The sequence below is a fragment of the Panthera onca genome, chromosome A1 (assembly GCF_046562875.1).
Source record: "Panthera onca isolate mPanOnc1 chromosome A1, mPanOnc1 haplotype 2, whole genome shotgun sequence".
NCBI classification, from domain to species: domain Eukaryota; kingdom Metazoa; phylum Chordata; class Mammalia; order Carnivora; family Felidae; genus Panthera; species Panthera onca.
Window position 1 is genome coordinate 82943505 of NC_138339.1, and position 19882 is coordinate 82963386.

Consider the following 19882-nt stretch of genomic DNA (forward strand, 5'->3'; position numbering starts at 1 on the left):
ACATACCATTATGCATTTTCAACACATAGAGTACACAACACAAAGAATGAATCCTTAATTTCAAAATAGATTAAAGATGTAAATGTGAGACCTGAAACTATAAAAATCCTAGAAGAGAGCACAGGCAGTAATTTCTCTGACATCATCTGTAGCAACATTTTTCTAGATGTGTCTCCAAAGGCAAGAGATATAAAAGCAAAAATAAACCATTGGGACAACATCAAAATAAAAACTTCTGCACAGCAAAGGAAACAATCAACAAAACTAAAAGACATTGTACAGAATGGGAGAAGATATTCGCAAATGGCGTATCAGATAAAGAGTTAATATCCAAAATATATAAAGAACTTATCAAACTCAACACCCAGAAAGCAATCCAATTAAAAAATGGACAGAGACATGACAGACATTTCTCCAAAGAAGACATCAAGATGGCCAACAGACACGTGAAAAGATGCTCAACATCCTTCATCATCAGGGAAATGCAAACCAAAATTTATTGAGATACCACCTCGCACCTGTCAGAATGGCTAAAATTTAAAACACAATAAACAAAAAGTTTTGGTGAGGATGTGGAGAAAAAGGAACCCTCCTGCACTGTTGGTGGGAATGTACTGGTGTGGTCACTGTCGAAAACAGTATGGAGTTTCCTCAAAAAGTTAAAAATAGAATTACTCTACAATTCAGGAATCACATTACTGGGAACTTACTGCCCCCCAAATACAAAAACATTAATTCAAAGGGATATACGCACTCCTATGTTTATAGCAGCATTATCTACAATAGCCAAATTATGGAAGCAACCCAGGTGTCCATTGACTGATGACTGGATGAAGAAGATATGTGTGTGTGCATGTGTGTGTGTGTTTAAGTGTATGTACACACACACACACACGCGCACGCACACGTGCACACACACACACACACACACACACACACACTGGAATATTATTCAGCCATCAAAAAGAATGAAATCTTGTCATTTGCAACAATGTAGATGGAGCTAAGAATGTATTATGCTAAACGAAATAAGTCAATCAGAGAAAGACCAATATGATTTCATTCATATGTGGAATTTAAGAAACAAAAGAGATGAACATGTGGGAAAGGTGTGATAATGAGAAGAAAGGGAAACAAATCATAAGAGACTCCTAATGATAGAGAACAAACTGAGGGTTAATGTAGGGGAGGGGAGTGGAGGGATAGGCTAAATGGATGATGGGCATTAAGGAGGACACTTGCAATAAACCCTGGGTGTTGTATGTAATTATGAATTAATTCTACTTCTGAAACCAATATTGCACTCTATATTAACTAAAATTTGAATTTAAAAGTATGCTTGGGCTATTAATTTTTTTTAAAAAAAGAAACAAACAAAAAATAACAAGCAAAGGAAAAAAAGAGAGAGGGAAACCAAGAAATAGACTCTTAACTATAGAGAACTGATGGCTACCAGAGGGGAAGTAGGAGGGGAATAAGTGAAATAGATGATGGGGATTAAGGAATGGCCTTATCCTGATGAGGCTTGGTGACATATGGAATTGTTGAGTCACTATATTGTACACCTGAAACGAATATAACACTGTATGTTAACTATACCAGAATTAAAAACTTAATTAAAAAAAGAATGAATCCTATAGACTTTAGTTAATATTAATAAATACTGGTTCCTCAATTGTAAAAAAATATACGACACCAATGCAAGATGTTAACATTAGGGCAAACTGAGGGCAGAGAGAAAGAGAATATATGGGAAACTCTGTACTTTCTGCTCAATTTTTCTGTAAGCCTAAAACTGCTCTAAAAAAAAAAGTCTACTAATAAAAAATATATAGTATGGACATTTTGAAAAAGAGTGCTAAGTCAGTTTGTCCCATCTATTTTGACTGCTAATGGTATTTTTGTTATGCAGAATTATTTTATGGCTTTTGCATTTAGTGTCCTTTTGAAAAATCTTCTCTACACAGATCTTTTGAAAAAGTATTCCATATTTTAATACCTTGTAGTTTCATTTTTCTTTATTTAAAGATCTTTCATGGGGCTACTGGGTGGCTTATTGGGTTAAGAGTCTGACTCTTGGTTTCAACTCAGGTCATGATCTCACAGTTGTGTGCGTTTGAGCCCCACATCCAGCTCCTCACTGACAGCGCAGAGCCTGCTTGGGATTCTCTGTCTCCTCTCTCTGCCCCTCTCCCACTCATGCTGTCTCTGTCTCTCTCTAAATAAATAAATAAACTTAAAAAAAATATTTCATTAATCTAGATTTTATTTCAGTGTTAGAATTAGTTATTTATAATACCATTTTTTTAAAAGACACAATAAAATGCAAGCCATGGTGAAAGCAATTCGGGTTAAATGATATAACGCTGATCTAAAACCCTATGTTGTGATTTGTGTTGAGAAATGAAGCAGGATTCCTAAACTATAGTCCACAGGCCCTTGGGGTTAATGAGTGCCCTATGCAAAAGAGCCTGGGAATCCCCAATAGTATTTATGTGTGTATGTATGGGGGTGCGAGTGTGCGTATGTGTGCACATACCTACTATGCAATCATATGGTGCATTTTGGCTGGAGCGTTCTGTCACTTTAATCAAGTTCTCAGAAGTGTTCACAAACCCAAAATGATTAAGGAACTCCAGAGTAGGTGGGTGGGGAGATAGGGAAAATGGATGATGGACATTAAGGAAGGCACTTGTTGGGTGAGCACTGGGTGTTATATGTCAGTGATGAATCACTGGATTCTACTCCTGAAGTCAAGACTACACTGTATGTTAACTAACTTGAGAATATAAAAAATAAAGTAATAATAATAAAGAAACACTAGAGTTGAGGAAAAGTTTTCCTCAGAATAAACTCTGATAAAATTTCCAAAAAGGATATTATTGTTTACCAAAGGGAGTTTTTACCTCTCCAAGGAATGTTTTGGTTTTGTTTTTTTAAAATATAATTTGTTGCCAAGTTACCTAACAATACAGTGTGCTCTTGGCTTTGGGAGTAGATTCCCATGATTTATCACTTAAATACAACACCCAGTGCTCATCCCAACAAGTGCCCTTCTCAATGCCCATTACCCGTTTTCCCCTCACCACCCCCCCATCAACCCTCAGTTTGTTCTCTGTATTTAAGAGTCTCTTATGGTTTTCCTCCCTCTCTGTTTGAAACTTTTCTTTTTCTCCTTGCCTCTCCTATGGTCTTTTGTTAAGTTTCTCAAATTCCACATATGAGGAATGTTTTTGTAAATTATATTACTTAGAAATCATTCATGATTATGCTCATAGAACCACACTTAGAAAAAAACAAAAACCCCACACATCTGCTAAATGAATCTATCAGTCAGAGCCCTATTGATAAGAATCAGTAGATTTTGAAATTTGTTTACTCAGGATGTAAGCAGAAACTGACTCTTAGGATCCTAAAAAAATGTTTTTAAATGCATCAGAATATATAATTCATCATAATATGTCAAATCTAGGCAAAAGCAAAAGATAAATGCTAAATCATTTATTTAAAATTAAACTGTAATTAATAAAACCTTAATGGAAAAGTGGAAATATTTCTTTTTGGCATATTTTTAAATTACATTTTTGTAGCTCTATTTTTTTCCCCATGGAAAAGACTTCCTTAATTCTCAAAGATAAAGGTGAGGAAATAATTCCGTTTTAAGAGCTGGAGATTATTTCTTATCCCAGTGTTTGTATTTTTCCAAAGGATTATTGTTATATTTATTAATAGCGTAATTTTTCATGATATGTTGATGTTTATTCATGTACTTTTTTTCTTCCTCATTTCAAGAAATGAAGTATTAATGTGCTAAGGAACACCATCATTTCTTAAATGCACCATTCTTTATTTAGAATTTAAATTTTTAAGTGAAAAAAGAAATTCATTTTAACTTTGTACTCTTATCCTACATTACCAACATGACGATGAATTAATGACAAAGGGATCTATATTTTACAGATTACATACGCATGTATATCAAATATGAATATAAATGGCATACTAATTTCATCAAGTTGTATATATGGAAAGGGACACTCTATATTTTGATCCTGTAGTTATTGTAATGGTAACATCACCCTACATCTTTTGACTATGTTGTCTGAATCTTGATATATGTGTATGTATGTGTATACTATGTATAGAGCTTTTCTACATAATTAATGTTAAACTGAGCCTATTAATTCCGTCTAGCATGGTTTATTTTCCTTAATGTATGTTTGTGTGTTTGTTTTCTGTTGCATAGGAATTTTAGAAACAGCCAGTTGGAAAGTTGTAACAGAGAAACCTAAAAGAAATGCGACTAGTGTTCCTTCAGAGCAATTGCTACCAGTAAAAGAGGTGAGTGACGAGAAAAGAGTGGTATTTTTTACTCATATATAATAGCATCATATGTCTGTGAATACATTATGAATCAAAATGCCTTGAGTTTTACCCTTTGCCTCTAAAATAAATAAATAAATAAGATTGATTCCTGGTTGAAAATTAGCTTATAAGCTTTGGGTGCTTAGGTGGCTCAGTAGGTTGAATGTCTGACTTCAGCTCAGGTCATGATCTCACCAGTAGTGGGTTCCATCTCCACATCAGGCTCTATGCTGACAGCTCAGATTCTGGAGCCTGGATTCTGTCTCCCTCTATCTCTGCCCCTCCCCCCTTACACTCTGTCTCTTTCTCTCAAAAATAAATATTAAAAAATTAGAAAAAAAAAAACAAAGGAGGTGGTAAAAGCTGGGTGGATTCAATTTTTAACTAATTTATGTAAAAATAAAATGAGAAATGTGTTTTCAGGCCCTCTGATGTTAAAACTTTGCAAAGAAAAATTCAATTACAACATAATTATATGCATAATGAAAATGGGAGCCACTTTTTTGACCATGGATTTGATTATTGATTATAGTATATACAAAAAGCACTAAATAAATGCTGTACAGAATGTATGTGTATGAAAACTAAGCTAATGATCATAGTCCCAGTAATTTTAGGCCTAAAGAAACCATAGAAATCATCCAGAGTCAGAAAAATAAGTAATTCAGTCAGGTATATTGGCTTAGAGTCTTCTGAAGTCGGAGTAGATGAATTATTACAGTAAACAAGATTACATTAAAACAGGGAGAAAGTAATGCTAAGCACAGACTCACCTACTTAATGTTCTTAGTACATAAGAGAACATTAGAGGACTTGGGGAAAGTATACATTCACAATTGTATTGAGCCAGACCACAAGAAAAAGGAAAACAAAACACCACCAGTCTCCATTCTCTCCAGTCTCCCACTCCTCCCACACAGAGCAATGCAGATAATTTTAATTCCTCATCTCTTGGAACAAAAGTTGTGTTGCTTACCACTTTGTGGGTGAAGAAACTAAATAAAATTCAAAAGAAAAAAATCCAGAAAGGTACAATGATGTCATTTTCTTTGAGAAATTTCTTGTTGCTATTTTTTTGGCTTGTCTGGATTTCTGAGAGTGAAAAAAAAAATGAAAGACTGAATATTAAACTCTGTCTTCTGTTGGAATACTTGTTAACAATAAACTATAAAAAAGACTATAAAAATCCAATTTAGACTTTATTAACTATATTGAATTTAAAGGTTGCTTTATGTGATAAATAGTAAATGTAACTTTTAACTCTCATAAAGATAGTTTTATTGAACTATATTTAAGAGATTAAATTTTGAAAAAAAGTTTCTGATTAAATCTACTGATGAATTAAAATGAAATGCCAGTATATTACTCTGTGTAAAGAATACACATGTTTTTGTATATTGCTTTATTCGCTGGGTAATATTTTTCAGGTTGTAAGAAGGGCCTTTGCCATTTATCAAAGAATACCCATATTCAAATGCTGAAAGAAAATAATAATTTTATATCTATAACAATAGGAACATGTGTTGCTGAGTTAAGATTAATATAACTTCATATAAATTTATATTTCAGGCTACTTTACCAGACTTTCGTTGGCGAAATGCATTTAAAGAATTGTCTCTTCCTGTGGCACATTGTATAACAGCAGCAACTGAAGATTTTTCCGCAAAAATTCTCCAACAGGAACAGAATGAAAGGTCTTCAGCTGTAACCTATGCTATGAACCTTGTAAATGTCCAGCAAGTCTGGCAAGACAGTCATGTGGTTCCGGAGGAGGACCAACCGAAGAAAATTGCAAAGGCAAGATTCAAATGAAATCCTTTCAAACTGTAGACTGGCATAATTAGATTTTTTTTTTTTTTTTTTTTTTTTTAATATAAGACTTTGCAAAGGGAAATGGTGGAGTCTCTGGCAAATACTTGGTACTTGACCCAATACCAGATTTCTTCCCTGGTGTACATGGGCTACTGCTAGCAAAAAGACTTAAACTTGTTGCCAACTTGTTGTTCCATGAGTCTCAGGCCCCTCAAGGGGAGGCTTCTGTGACTTCATGCAGAGCTGGGAAAACTATTTGTTTGGGTTATTCCTTTGAATGATTTCAGGAGAAATTTAGGAGGTTGAAGGAATTACTGTCTTTTATTAGCCTAGGCGACTTTTAAATCTTTATTTACACATTAATGTACATTCCATTTCATTAGCATCCATCTTGCATCTTTATGTGTGTCTTGAGAGTTACAGAGCATACTGAGAAAATAGGAAGTAATTACGGAAATAAATAAATACCGTTACTCAATATTAAGTCCACAATGAGTTTGGCAACATATGATTGGAGTGTTTGTAAAAGAGCATTCTTTTTTTTTTTTAGTGTTTTTATTTATTTTGAGAGTGAGCAAGAGAGAGCAAGTGGGGGAGGAGCAGAGAGACGGAGACACAGAATCTGAAGTAGGCCTGTCTCTGAGCTCTCAGTCGAAAGCCCAATGCAGGGCTTGAACCCACAAACTCTGAGATCATGATGCTTAACCTACTGAGCCGCCCAGGCGTCCCTGTAAAAGAGGGATCTTAAAGATGGCCTCCTTATTCGGCTTCTGGCAACCTGAGGCTCCAGAACATTCCCCTGGGAACACTGTTGGCAAATTGGCAGTGCAGGCAAGTTTTGCCCCTCCATCCACTGTACTTCCTTTGCCATTAAGAAAGAGTAGATTCATAATAACTACTGAAAAGACAGGCACATCACTTCTGAAAATTGCTGACTCCTTACCAGTAAGAAGATGGCAGGTGACATTGCTTCTGATGCTTCTAGATTATTTAAATTAAATCGATATAACCTTATGTACATGTGATTAATAAAAACTTACTTTATGAAAATTCAGCCAAAAAATTAGAATGAGTTCAAAAATAATCCAATCATATTAATGCCAAGGATACATGTTTTCTGAGTTCTATGAGCTACAAATAAAGTATTGTCATGTAAAGCTATTTCATGAGTTTTTCATAATGTCTGTCTGGTAAGCATAAGGTTTGAAGGTTATATGTAGGAAAGCATAATTTTGGGATTTCCTTATTTGACATAAAACATTTAACTTTATATAACTGAGAAATTGATTGTTATAAAGTTGTGTCATTATATTTATGTTTGATGCCAAATTCATTATTTAGGAATTTGGCTCCCCTGTACATAAATTACACGGTGCTGTCAGAGTACAAATAACTCAGTGCTACATTTATTTCTCCCTAGTTTTGTTCTGACATCATGGAAAAACTTGACACAATGCTTCCACTGGCTCTGGCATGCAGAGATGATTCTTTCCAGGAAATTAGAGCAAACTTTGTGGAGGCCTGTTGTAAAGTGGCAACAGCTGTCCTGGCGAGACTGCAGGAGAGGGGCAAGGAGTTTCCTTCCAGAGCACCCCTGACAAACTTACACACATTGCTCTCCACAGCGGTATATGTCTTCCAGCATTTTACGCATTTTGATAATTTGATGAAAGAAAACACTAAGAAGTGAGTGTCATTTAAATTAAGTTGATGGCCATGCTTAAAGTAACATGTAATCTTTGGAAATCACAGGAGCGAAACTTTGATGACAATATTCAAGAAGGAGAAAATGATAATGAACATGGCGCATTATATTTTCATCTGCCTTGACTAGAAAATGTCAGAAAGGTGGGGTGTGGGGTGTTAAACCAGATACACAGGTAGTAAGAGAGACAGGTATTCCTTTGAAAGGCTCACTCCAAAGACCCATCCGTTTTCCATCTAATCTGGGGCAACTATTTTCTGCATGCTGTTATGACCTGACGGAATAAACCCTGTCCATTTTGTAAGGCACGCTACTGTGACTACCCCGGAAAGGAAAGCTGAACTTGTTTCTGTCCCTTGTATACTCAGTTGTGAAATATGCACTTTTCTTTTTTTGTTTCTAAGCAAACAGGATGTCAGGACTGACAGAGAGAATAAACACATTTTCAATCTATTCTATTGACCAATGTAAACATATTTCAAAACATCCATTTAGTAAGAAACTATCCTTAATATGTGAGGAGAAAGCATCCGGCAGTCTTAATTCTCATGTATTAGTAGTCTAAAAAGACTGGATGTTTCCTGGAAAGAGAATAAAAATGGCCACATGGTCTTTTTGGCTGCTCTTGGCCCCTCTAGGAGATAGCACAGTCCTTTGCAAAGGGAACATGTGGACGTGGCTGTCCAGCGTGAAGCCAACAGTCTCTTCTTATTCTCACTCAGTGTTTGTAGTCCCTTAGCTATGAGAGAAAGCATAAGAAAGTGTAATATAAATAACTAAAGATAAAAGTAAAATAAATTTGACTTGATGCAGAATATAGCTCTGCTATTTAATTCTCGTAAGTAGTCAGATGTGGTGACTCATACTTGAAGTTATAAACAAAATGTGCCAGAAGTCACTTTATTTCCATAGAATATTTTAAAACAGTTTATGAGATAATTGACATCTACAAAATTACAATTTTTAAAACAAAAGAAGTGTGTTTGTGGGACGTGTGATAGCTTTATAAAAGTTGGTTCTGACAAATGCATGTTGTTCTCTGTAATAACAATACCCTAATGCCTAAATAATGCACTGATCTCTAATAATAGGCTTACAAAGAATACTTTTATTTTTGAATGATGTATTGACAATGCAGTTTGTCTCAAGTTGAAGTGCATATTTGTGGAACAGCAGATGTACGTTTTCAAAGGACTTGCAAAACAAAGACCAGCTTTTTTTTTTTTTTTTTTTTTTTTTTTCTTTTTGGAAAGTGAATGTGGATGCAGACTTCAGCATTAGGAGGAAATGAATGATTGATATCTAATAATCAAAACCATTTGTAGTACTGGAGATTGTTACCGCCTACTGCACAGGCTTTAAATCTCTGTCTCTTTGATCATTGCCTCTGAACAGACCCATATTCCTGGTGCCTGTCCAACGATATCAGGAATTCATCAACACTCTACAGTTTCAGGTTACGGACTACTGCGTCAGAGTTTGTGCTACAAGCATTTTACAGGATGCTGAGAGCCACCACTGGGATGACTACAAAGCTTTTTATGAGGTGTGAAGTTAAGTTTACTATCCCTCCTTTTTACACAAATATGTTTTACTGCCTACCTGCTTTCTGGCTAATTAGAAACATGAGCTTGGCATTACCAACACACGAAGGCTGTTAGGATAATATTTTTTAAATATTGAATTTGTACTTGGGAAAAACACTTTTTAAAAACCTGAAATAACTAGACATCAGAACTCTCCTTCTGCTTAAAAGTAAAAATAACTTAATTTGAGCTGCAGCATGTGCTATATAAGTTGGAATATAATGGGATACAATGAGAAAGTCAAAGAGATAACAATGCCAAAATGCTACAATTTCGTATTTTTTTTTCTAAAGGGACCAGTTATAGGTACTCCTGCACTTTTTTTTAATGTATTTCTATTTTTTATAAGTATCTTTTATTAAGCCATTTTATTCTTTATACATATTTTTTCCTTCTCATTGCATGTTCTTATGAGGGTGCTTTAAGACCCATCTGATCATTTATAGCTTACCTATTTTCATTTAGCCCATGTTTTGAAATCCCAAATTCCAACTGAATTAAAGCCTAATGATTTCCAGTGCAACCAAAACCAGGATCAATTAAAATTATTCATCATCAGGCTTCATTAATTTCCCTTCTCCTAAATCCCATAGATTATACATAAGCCACAATATTTGAAATTCCTTGAAGTTGATTTCAGGGCAGGGTGAAACATTTATAATATCTTAATAAAAGATAATCAGGGTTTTTAAAAAAATTCATCAGTCAAGCCCAACAACTCCATTAACTTTTCCAATTTGCCCTTTCCTCTGGCTTGAAGCTTATGATTTTTGTTTTTCCTGACTGTCTTAATATCAGTGGAGTACTGGGAAAAACAGACTGGGGTATTATTCAGCAGAGTCCCCCTTGTCAATTCTCTGGCACTGAGGGGTCCTGTGGCTCTATTTATGCCTGAGTTATTATCATAATAAATGTTGCCGTAACAGAGAGAGGGAGCTAAGAAGCTCTTTTAAAGGACTTTCCACTTTTTCAAAGGCCATTTCATCTGTCCTTTAGAGGCCCTTCCCAGATAGTTTTTCTTTCTGCAAGAGCATTCATACAGGGTTTTCCAAACCTGACATGCTTCAAACAGCAGTGAGCAGAATGAGAACGAGAAAGTGGCACAGTGCAGCTGGTAGCTTGAGATAAGAATGAAAGTATTGGTCTTCTCCTCTCTTGGCAGCATCACAGCTTCCTTATTTGCCTTGAGGTAAACAGAGAGATTGAAAATGAATTCGTCTCCTGTTTCAAACTATTTCAATATGTCAGTGTACTAATGAGCAATTTCATACGATGTTTTCATTGAGGAACAGGTATCATTTCACTATAGGTCCACCATAGGGGTATTATGTTTTCTCTTATGCAAATTGGGAGTCAGAAGAATTGTACAGTATAAATAATAAGTGGATGCATTGAGAACCTGGTATTGAAGTTACCAAGTATTAAAAACAACAACAACAACAAATTACCATGTAACATGCAGCTCTCAGATCTTATGACAAGGCTTTAGCTTCAAAGACAGAAATAACAAGATAGTTACCCTGTGATTACATGGTACTGTGGCTTCCATATACTTACGTGGTCAGTAGTTACAATTTAATTGCAGAGTTAGTGGCTGTTATTTATGCTCAGAAAAATAAAGTGATACTGCTTTTATATTTACCAAAAATAAGGAACTTCTAAAAATAGCACAGATTTTAAACTGTTTTGACAACTGGAGTACTTGACATGGTTTTGTCCCATTCGCTGCACCCTGTTCTCCTCCTCTCCCCATTATTCCAACTGATTTGTGAAACAGGACCAGTCTGTTTTTTGGCTGGGCTGTTGTGAGAGGAAAGAGATGAAATCTGCCTGACTGCAGGCGAAGAGTGGGATAGAGATCTCAGGGGAGCCTATCGCCTTGTGCAGAGTGTAGTAAGGAAACAGTGAAAGAATTTACAAGATATGAAGCAATATTCGTCCGTGTTTTGTGATATCCAGTGAGCCCCAAATACATTATGTCCATTTGCTGAACTGTCAAGTTGAGAGAGTCGGAGACTTCGGTATCTCTCTGATGAGGTGCTGGTCAGATGGCACGGTGGGTGTTCACATTATGTGTTTAGAATTAAGCTTTCAGTATACTTGACATCTGCTCAATTTTAGCAACTTGTGTTTTCCAGTGGTCAAAGAATAAAGAATTGTCTGTTCAAAGATAATCTTGAATGCCTTATATAATAAAGCCCAGCTGCTTGTTTCCTGATATATAATCTAAATAAAAGCTCACATCTGTTTACATTATAGTGGGTCTACAAAAAATAACAGATGTTTACTAGCAGAATAGCTTTGAAATGACAACAGATAGGGAAACAGGTCAGAAAAATAAATGAATCCTATTTGGTTCAATGAAAACCCTTTTGCATACATTGCACGTGACACACTTTGAAGAGAATCGTGAGAACGATGACCTGTTGGGAATGTCTTTAAGGAAATACAAAGTTTGTATTTTTAAAAGTCTTACAATAAGTGTTTTGCACTTCTAGGGAAAGAAATCCGCATGCCTCAAGTTATTTTTATCTTCTCATTTATCGGTAACTTTTAAGGAAACGGGTTTTTATTTTGAAACATATGAGAAATCGTGTTGGCCATGTTATTCTAATCACCCGTCCATTGCCATGGAGAAAGTTAGTGTAACTCATTCATACGAGTCATTACGTCAGCCGGGGCAATTTTGCTTTAATAACCTACGATACAAAAAGTATGAGAAAATCAAGCTCTAAAACTCCTTTCTGACTTAAGAAAATCTTATCTTTTTTTCATTTTTTTTAATCTTTGAGAGAGAGAGATCATGAGTGGCAGAGGGGCAGAGAGAGATGGAGACAGAGGTTCTGAAGCAGGCTCTGAGCTGACAGCCGCAAGTCCAATGCAGGGCTCAAACTCACAAACCCCAAGATCACAACCTGAGCCAGAGTCCGACGCTCACCTGACGGAGCCACCAGGCGCCCTTTTAGGAAATTTTAAAAAGCATTCCTTATCACAGAACACACCGCAAAGCATAAGAAACTATGATTTCGCTACTCCCACACGAATTTTGTAATTTTTTTTAACAGTTTTGATACACATCTAGTGTAGAATTTAGGGTAGTCAAAGCCTTCTCTTTTGATCCTGACTCTTAGACATTTTGATGCCTGGATTCCCACCCAAGTATCCCCGTTCTACTCATTTATAAACTCCATTTGGAAGTCAATAGATAATAATTATAGATTATTACTACAGTGACTACAAAAGATTTTAGTAATCAGGGAAATTATCAGAAGAATATGTAAGGAGAATACTGATAGGCATATATGCATGAAAAATTATCAATTTTTGATATAAGAGTATAGCAGATTTTTCTTCAGATAATGTTTGAGAAAGATAAGTAGTTAGCAAAGCCGAATTTTAAGTCAAAGAGGATTGCTTAGGGATAAAATGGGAAGTTTTACTCATTTAACTTTTGATATAGTAATGATCTGGGTAATGTTTGAAAAACTCATTCAACTCTTCCAATTTCAAGTGATTTTTTTAATCTGGTTTGAGGAAAATGAGGTCAAACTACTAGCCTACCTCCCTGAGAGCATGTTAACTAATTAATGCTCGTAAATCACTTGAGGCCACCTTCTATTTCTGCCTGTTCCCATTGGCCTTGGCCACTGCTGGGTCTTCCTCTGTGGTCAGGGAAAATTTGGTACACAGAAGAGGTCTGTAGGGGGGTGGAAAGGAATGAGAATCTGGCCCCTTGGATGTATGAAGTACTGTAAAAATACTAAGACATGACGAGACTATAACATCTGCTTTAGGTTTACAAAATCTTGTAAAATCAGACCATTGTAGTGTCTGTTTCTAGCATTGTTATTAGAACTCCATGAATGGAATAGCCTGATGCAATAATCTTTAATAGTTACCCATGCCCCTTGGTATCATGCATGTTAATAAGTATGTGGCATGTAAGTTTGTTTTTACTCCTGTCATTTCATTATAATGTGAAATCTCAAACATTAGCACCTCAATGATGCTAATAGTCTCAGAAACATATACATACTTAAAACATTTAAATTATTAACATTTAATTTTAGGAGCATCAGCCCACCATCTTAAACTAGTATGACTTTTTTGGCAACTGTAAAGCTGATTGCTTAAAATGAATTTTAAACTCCAGGCTAGGAGTAGGTAAAACTAGATATGCTAGGTTAAAGGCTTGTGGTCTGGATTTGCACTAGAATATCTGGTCTCGTAATTGAAATAAAACATATGTTCCTTTGTCAATAAGGATGTTTTACATCTTGTCAAAAATCTTTCTTGGTCATCTAGTGTGTCAAACTCTCCAGCTATTTCCTTTCAGCCTGAATTAATTATGTTCATAGGAAGCAAACTGACATTTTGGAAGATGTGATTCTGTTGTTTAACGTGTGGTGGTTTTGCCAGGGGGAAAGATGCTCCTTCTCACTCCAGATGTGGCATTATTTCTTCTGCGCTCTTCACCATGATCTCTGGACCATTCTGCCCCCGAAGTTAGCCCAGGAAATTCTAACAGATGTGCTGGAGAAATGTTTGGGTCTACTGGCCTCCAGATATGCTCGGGCCCATCCCAGTTATAAGAGAACTCCACAGATAAGGTAATTGAAGTTGTGAAAACCATTGCTTTTCAAGAAAACTCTTTCATCATCTGGTATAAAGCAGAATGTAATTCTAAATCTCATGATATAGCTCCTTGTATAGTTAACACGTTCCTAACATCTGAGAGGAAATCGTATTCAATTCTCCTGAGATACTAAAGTGGAAATGTGGAACTTGAATCAAAATGACTGTGCTCTTTTTTTCTTCTTAAAATTGTGTATAGAACCCACTAGTTTCTAAAAAATGATTCAGGATGTATTACAATCTAAGACACTTATATACAAAACTTAATAAATAAGATAAAGAGGGAGAATTGGGGCCCTGAAATGGAGAAAAAAGCAACAGTTCTGTGATGGGGTAGTTAATTTGACTTTGAGATTCTAGGCAACTGGGGGATTTTAGTTTTTGTTTGTATATCTTTAAATAGTGTACTTAATCTTCATTAAGGAAACTCCTTTGTCTAATAATTTTTCTTCTTGATATATTGTAATTACCTCTCCCCCCCCCCCTTTCTTTTTCAATATGTATTACTAAAAGCCAGTTTAACAAAATGTGAAATCACAGAAAATGAGGAGCAGCAGTCACGGGATATTAATGACTAAATTATATATAGTCCAGGTCCATGAGACATCTAGGCAATGACCTTTACAAAAATTTGCTTACATGACAACAGGCCATATGAAGAAAAGGTTTTTGTTTTCTAAATATTCTCACCAATGTGATTAAGAAGTGTCTTTTAGGTATAAAAGATTTTTTTTTCAGATATATTTTTGGAGGAATCTAGAGACATCAGAGGGTTTTTTTGTTTTTTCTTTTTGGCAGTGGGAATCATTTCCTGATCATGTTCTTGTAAAACATGCTGCATTTGAAGGGTATTTAGGTCCTGCTACAGTGTTTCATAAATATGGTATTTTGCAAAGGCTGTTTTGAATTACTGACCAAACATTTTTAAATCATTGAACTCTGAAGAATAGAGGGAAAGGCTTTTTTTGAGAGCAAAGGGTACCTTCATTCTTTTCCTTATGTAGATTAAATCACTTTTGACTCGGAGGTGGCAAGTCATTATGAGATGTGTGTGAAATCAGATTTACTATTAGCTCATGAACTTGGTAGTATAGTTAATTAACTGTACGATGGAGACTTTTGGTTTTTGTTTTCTGGATGGTTACATAAAAATGCTATGAAATGCTAGAATTATTTCTTCTAGTTTTTTTAAGTAAAATAAATAAATTGTCATATTTGAATGGTTAATACTAAACCACCATTACTGTGGAAATCAGATTGTGTGTGTGTGTGTACATATCTTCGATTTGTAATTGTTTAGTTAACAATTAGAGAAAGTGGATGCAAACAACAGCTAAACCTTCCTAAAGGCGATTATTGATGTTTTTAGTATGGCTAAAACTATATATATGTAATCGTTGTAATATGTAGTATATGTATAAATTTATTTTACATATATAATAAACTTGAGGCCAAAATGTCATTTAAAAGATCTTCAAACTTATTTGTTTTCTTATCACTTCATAATTTCTATCTTCTATTTCTTCAACACTGAATTTAAAAGAAAAAAAAGAGGAAATTAACTGAGGTTTATACAATTCAGTCAGTCATATACCAAAATAATCTTTGAACAGATCTTTGGGTCTCTGTTGAAACAAAAGAAAGATAGAAACAAATGAGTTTATGAATAAGATTATATAATACAATAAAGTTTCCACAAATTTATTCAATATTGAAAATTTCTGAAACTATAGGCTTCTCCATTTGTGCTTCTGGTCTCATTTTTTTCTCCTCTCCCACTTGCTAGGGAAACGTGTTTACCCAAACTTGTAACTTTCTTTTGACAGCTTGTACTTGGATAAGGAGAATTATTCTCTTATCAAAACTTTACCGGGGCGCCTGGGTGGCGCAGTCGGTTAAGCCTCCGACTTCAGCCAGGTCACGATCTCGCGGTCCGTGAGTTCGAGCCCCGCGTCGGGCTCTGGGCCGATGGCTCGGAGCCTGGAGCCTGTTTCCGATTCTGTGTCTCCCTCTCTCTCTGCCCCTCCCCCGTTCATGCTCTGTCTCTCTCTGTCCCAAAAATAAAAATAAAAAAAAAAAAAAAAAAAAAACGTTCAAAACTTTACCTATCATATATATGTGGGTAATAGCAAATTTTCTTTTAATCTGCCTCCTTTTTTGTTGGACATAATTTGAAGGAAAGTGTCTTGAGCTTTTTGAACAGTATCCTAATAATGAAAAGTAAGCCTTAAAAAAAAAAAAAAAAGCCCTCCCAACATATTTTAGTATTAGAGACCTCACTATTCCTAAAGATAGTGGTATATGGGTTATCTAACACCTGGAAACTCAAACGCTAAGCTTTGATGTTTTCTGTTTGTCTTTGATTTCTGAAGCTCTGATATCTAACCAAATATTTCTATCCTTACATTTGTTTAATATAAGAGATAGGGATGATAGTGTATGTACCAGTCAGAGAAACAATTTTGCTTAACAAAATTTTCTTTTTTCTTTCCAATAGACTTGATGTCACGACAATTTTAATATGCACTGAGAACTTGTTATGGTCAATTTGCACATCTGTACAGAAGCTTTTGAATCCCCATCAGTATATAGATGATAAAATTTTTAAAATTCATACCCATTGTAATAATCTGTTTACAACATTAGTCATTTTGACTTCACCATTAACTGAATTATATCAGTAAGTATCAAACATATTTTTTTAGCTATTAGGGTATATAATGTGACTTAAAGTTATTTTTATACTACTTATTGAATTGTGTGAAGCAGCGAATAGAAATATTTTGAAGTGCATTTTTGATATTGTAAATTGGGCCATTTTACGAAAGGAACTAATACTGTGCTGTATCTCTGTTATCAATCTTATTCAGATGCTAAGGCTCCAGTAGGATCAGGATTATCATGAGCTTCACTATTTGAGTTGTTTAAATGATTATATTAATAGTCAGTTATTTTAATCATTTCATAGAAAAAGAAAATCATATTTAATGGCTTTTTGAAAATAGTTTTTAGTTTTAATTTTATATGAAGTAATTTGCTTTAATTGAAAAATTTTAAAAGAGGATTCTAAAATATTCCCAAATCTGGAAGAAACCTAATGGTTCCATACTGCCAGTTAATCTGCCATAGATTTGCATTTTTAGTAGTAGGCTGAGTGCCTAAGCTAGTAATGGCAAGTAGAAATAGGATTAAGTAATTGAATTTTTATTTTCTGTCTGTGTATCTATCTATTTATCTACCTATTTTTTAAAGTAAACTACATGCCCAATATGAGCTTTGAACTCAAAACCCCAAGATCAGAAGTCATGTATTCTACTGACTGAGTCAGCCAGGTGCCTCAGCAATTGCATTTTTTTTTTTTTTTAAGAGATAGAAGTTTATTGAATATACTGCAAGGAAGCACCAGGCAAAAGAGTAAAGGAGAGACTGCCTGCCAGGAGACAGTGATGGGGGCTACAGTTACAGGGGTGGTAGTGAGGAGGTATAAGAATGTATGGAATTTTCCTTTTTTGGTACCTGTGCCAGGTTGTAAGCAGCCCATTGGCCAGCTAGGGCTTATGGATATATTGAAGTGGGCTGTTTGCCCTAAAGAGCCTAAAGAGCCTGTTTGCATTCAGTTCAGCGGTCACTGTGGCCCCTTTTACCCATTGCTCAAGCCTGTTGCCTAAAAGTGGCCTCTATATTCCCCCTTGACAGGTCAACAATGACAAATCTTTGGCATTTGGGCAGAGGTATCATCTTCATTAGCTGCTTCATGCCAGACAGGGGAGGCACCTGTCCCTACCTAAAATTGTCAGTCTGTCAGACATTCTGTGCGGTTATAGACCAGAGCATGGTATTAGATCAACAAGCTGATAGGCAATTCGAGTGAAATTCCCTGGTGGCCAGCTCCATAGAATTTAGGGGGAGCGGATCCTCCCATGGTGTGGGCTGGAATCCTTGTTGATTCATGGAATTGTTGGATTCACTCACACAGATAGTAACAGATTTTGCCAATAGATCAAGATGGTGCCTGGATCCTCAGGAACAAAGGGAAAAAAGAAGGGCAGAAAGAAGCAAGGTGACTGAGAGATAGCCAGCATCAGGAAAGCATTCCAACCAATTCCGTTACTAACGTGTGGATTGACCCTGGATGAGCTGCCATACTTTGGGGATGGATGCCTCAGGGGGATGGAGTGGGAGAGAGGACAGAAGTCCTTTGCCCTCACAGGCATGGGCAGTCCAACTTGTTCACCCTCAGACCTTCAGACCACACCTGGGAGCCACCTGGGCTAGAGATCTTCAGTTGTATGAGGTGTACTAGGGTTAGACCACAGAAGGGCTGAGAAGAGTAAGGGAGAGGGAGGAAAGGGTCCCTCCAAAGGGCAAGAGGGGAACTGGTTCCCCCTGGAGTTTGGATCCTCATGGAGGAATAACCTCCTCCTGAGCTTCAGTTTCCCAACGAGTACTAGAATCCATCCACCAAGGGAAGAGTCCCAAGAAGTTCCCAGATAATCCAAGGAAAGTCCCAGACCAACAGAGGTTCCCTGTGAGAGCCACCAAATGTGGGGTGACCCAATCAGGTGAAGGCTGGTGGTAGGGTGGTGAAAGAATTCACCCAAGGCAGAACAAAGGAGATAGAAGTTAATTGAATACACTGCAGGGGAACAATGGGCAGGACAACAAAGCAGAGACTCGACAAGTGCATTTTATTTTTATTTTTACTTTATTTGAAAATTTATTTATTTTGAGAGAAAGAGAGAGTGTGTGTGTGTGCACACGAGTGGGGTGGGGCAGATAGAGAGAGGGAGAAAGAGAATCCCAAGCAGTCTCTGCACTGTCAGCACAGAACCCGCTGCGGGGCTCAATCCCACAAACTGTGAGATCATGACTGAGCCGAAATCACGAATTGGGTGCTCAACCAACTGAGCCACCCAGGCACCCCAGCAACTGCATTTTTAAAATATTGAAAGATTTTACATAGTAAATAAGATTTAGGGAAATTAAAATTTTGAACTACTTTTCTGGTTTATTTCATTCAAATTGGTAATATTGTAGAAGAGGCTGGAGTAGATCTTATCATAATATAATTATACAAGTTTCTTTAAACTCTCCTCCAAATCTCAAAAGACTAGATAATTGCATATTTGTAGTTTCTTGGGTAGGAAAAATGATGAATATTTTTATTTCTTAGGATAAATTAGGTAAAGTATTCCTTTCTGGAAGATTCTGGTAGGAGAAATATATAAATCTTGATTTTCAGTGAATTTTGAGACTTCTGTGTTAGAAATTCTAAGAGTAATTAACAAGTTTGATTTCACCTTCCCTATAATTTTCACCCACTCTTTGACTTTCAACAAACCCATTGTTTATAGATTGTTTCTTCTGGCAAGAAGAACTAATTTTAGAAATGGAGAATTCTTTCAGGAAGGGGAAGAAATAGTAAGATAAATTGCTGTAAGTTTGGGATTATATGCATAATAGTTCATAATCATAAAAAGCTCAAGGTCTGAAGCACGTAATAAATCCTAGTAAACTAAACTGATTTACCATAGATGAAAAAATTGCTATGCTCTTAGTTCAACGGGTCATTTCATCTGAGAGGAAGGCCCTGTGAAAATCAGGAACAAAGTTGACAAATTTCATGGATTGGTCATGGTGAGCAATATTGAATTTCATGGTTTGTCACAGATGAATAGAAAAATTTTAACCCCCCCCATACATTTGTAAAACAAATAAATTATTATCAAAGATTGCACATTTTAATAATAATAATGTAACATACATTGATTATTGTTAA

General features: G+C 35.8%; 1 protein-coding gene across 4 annotated transcripts in view; it reads left to right on the forward strand.

The window, feature by feature from the left end:
* Nucleotides 1-19882, forward strand: part of KIAA0825 (KIAA0825 ortholog) — a 386168-nt gene that overhangs the window by 107751 nt on the left and 258535 nt on the right. For all 4 annotated transcript variants that reach the window (XM_060637682.3, XM_060637680.3, XM_060637684.3 and 1 more), the window contains 6 exons: nt 4247-4341; nt 5935-6162; nt 7598-7863; nt 9278-9428; nt 13888-14078; nt 16601-16783. In XM_060637682.3, the coding sequence (XP_060493665.2) occupies nt 4247-4341; nt 5935-6162; nt 7598-7863; nt 9278-9428; nt 13888-14078; nt 16601-16783 (1114 nt within the window). The remainder of the gene's footprint in view (nt 1-4246; nt 4342-5934; nt 6163-7597; nt 7864-9277; nt 9429-13887; nt 14079-16600; nt 16784-19882) is intronic.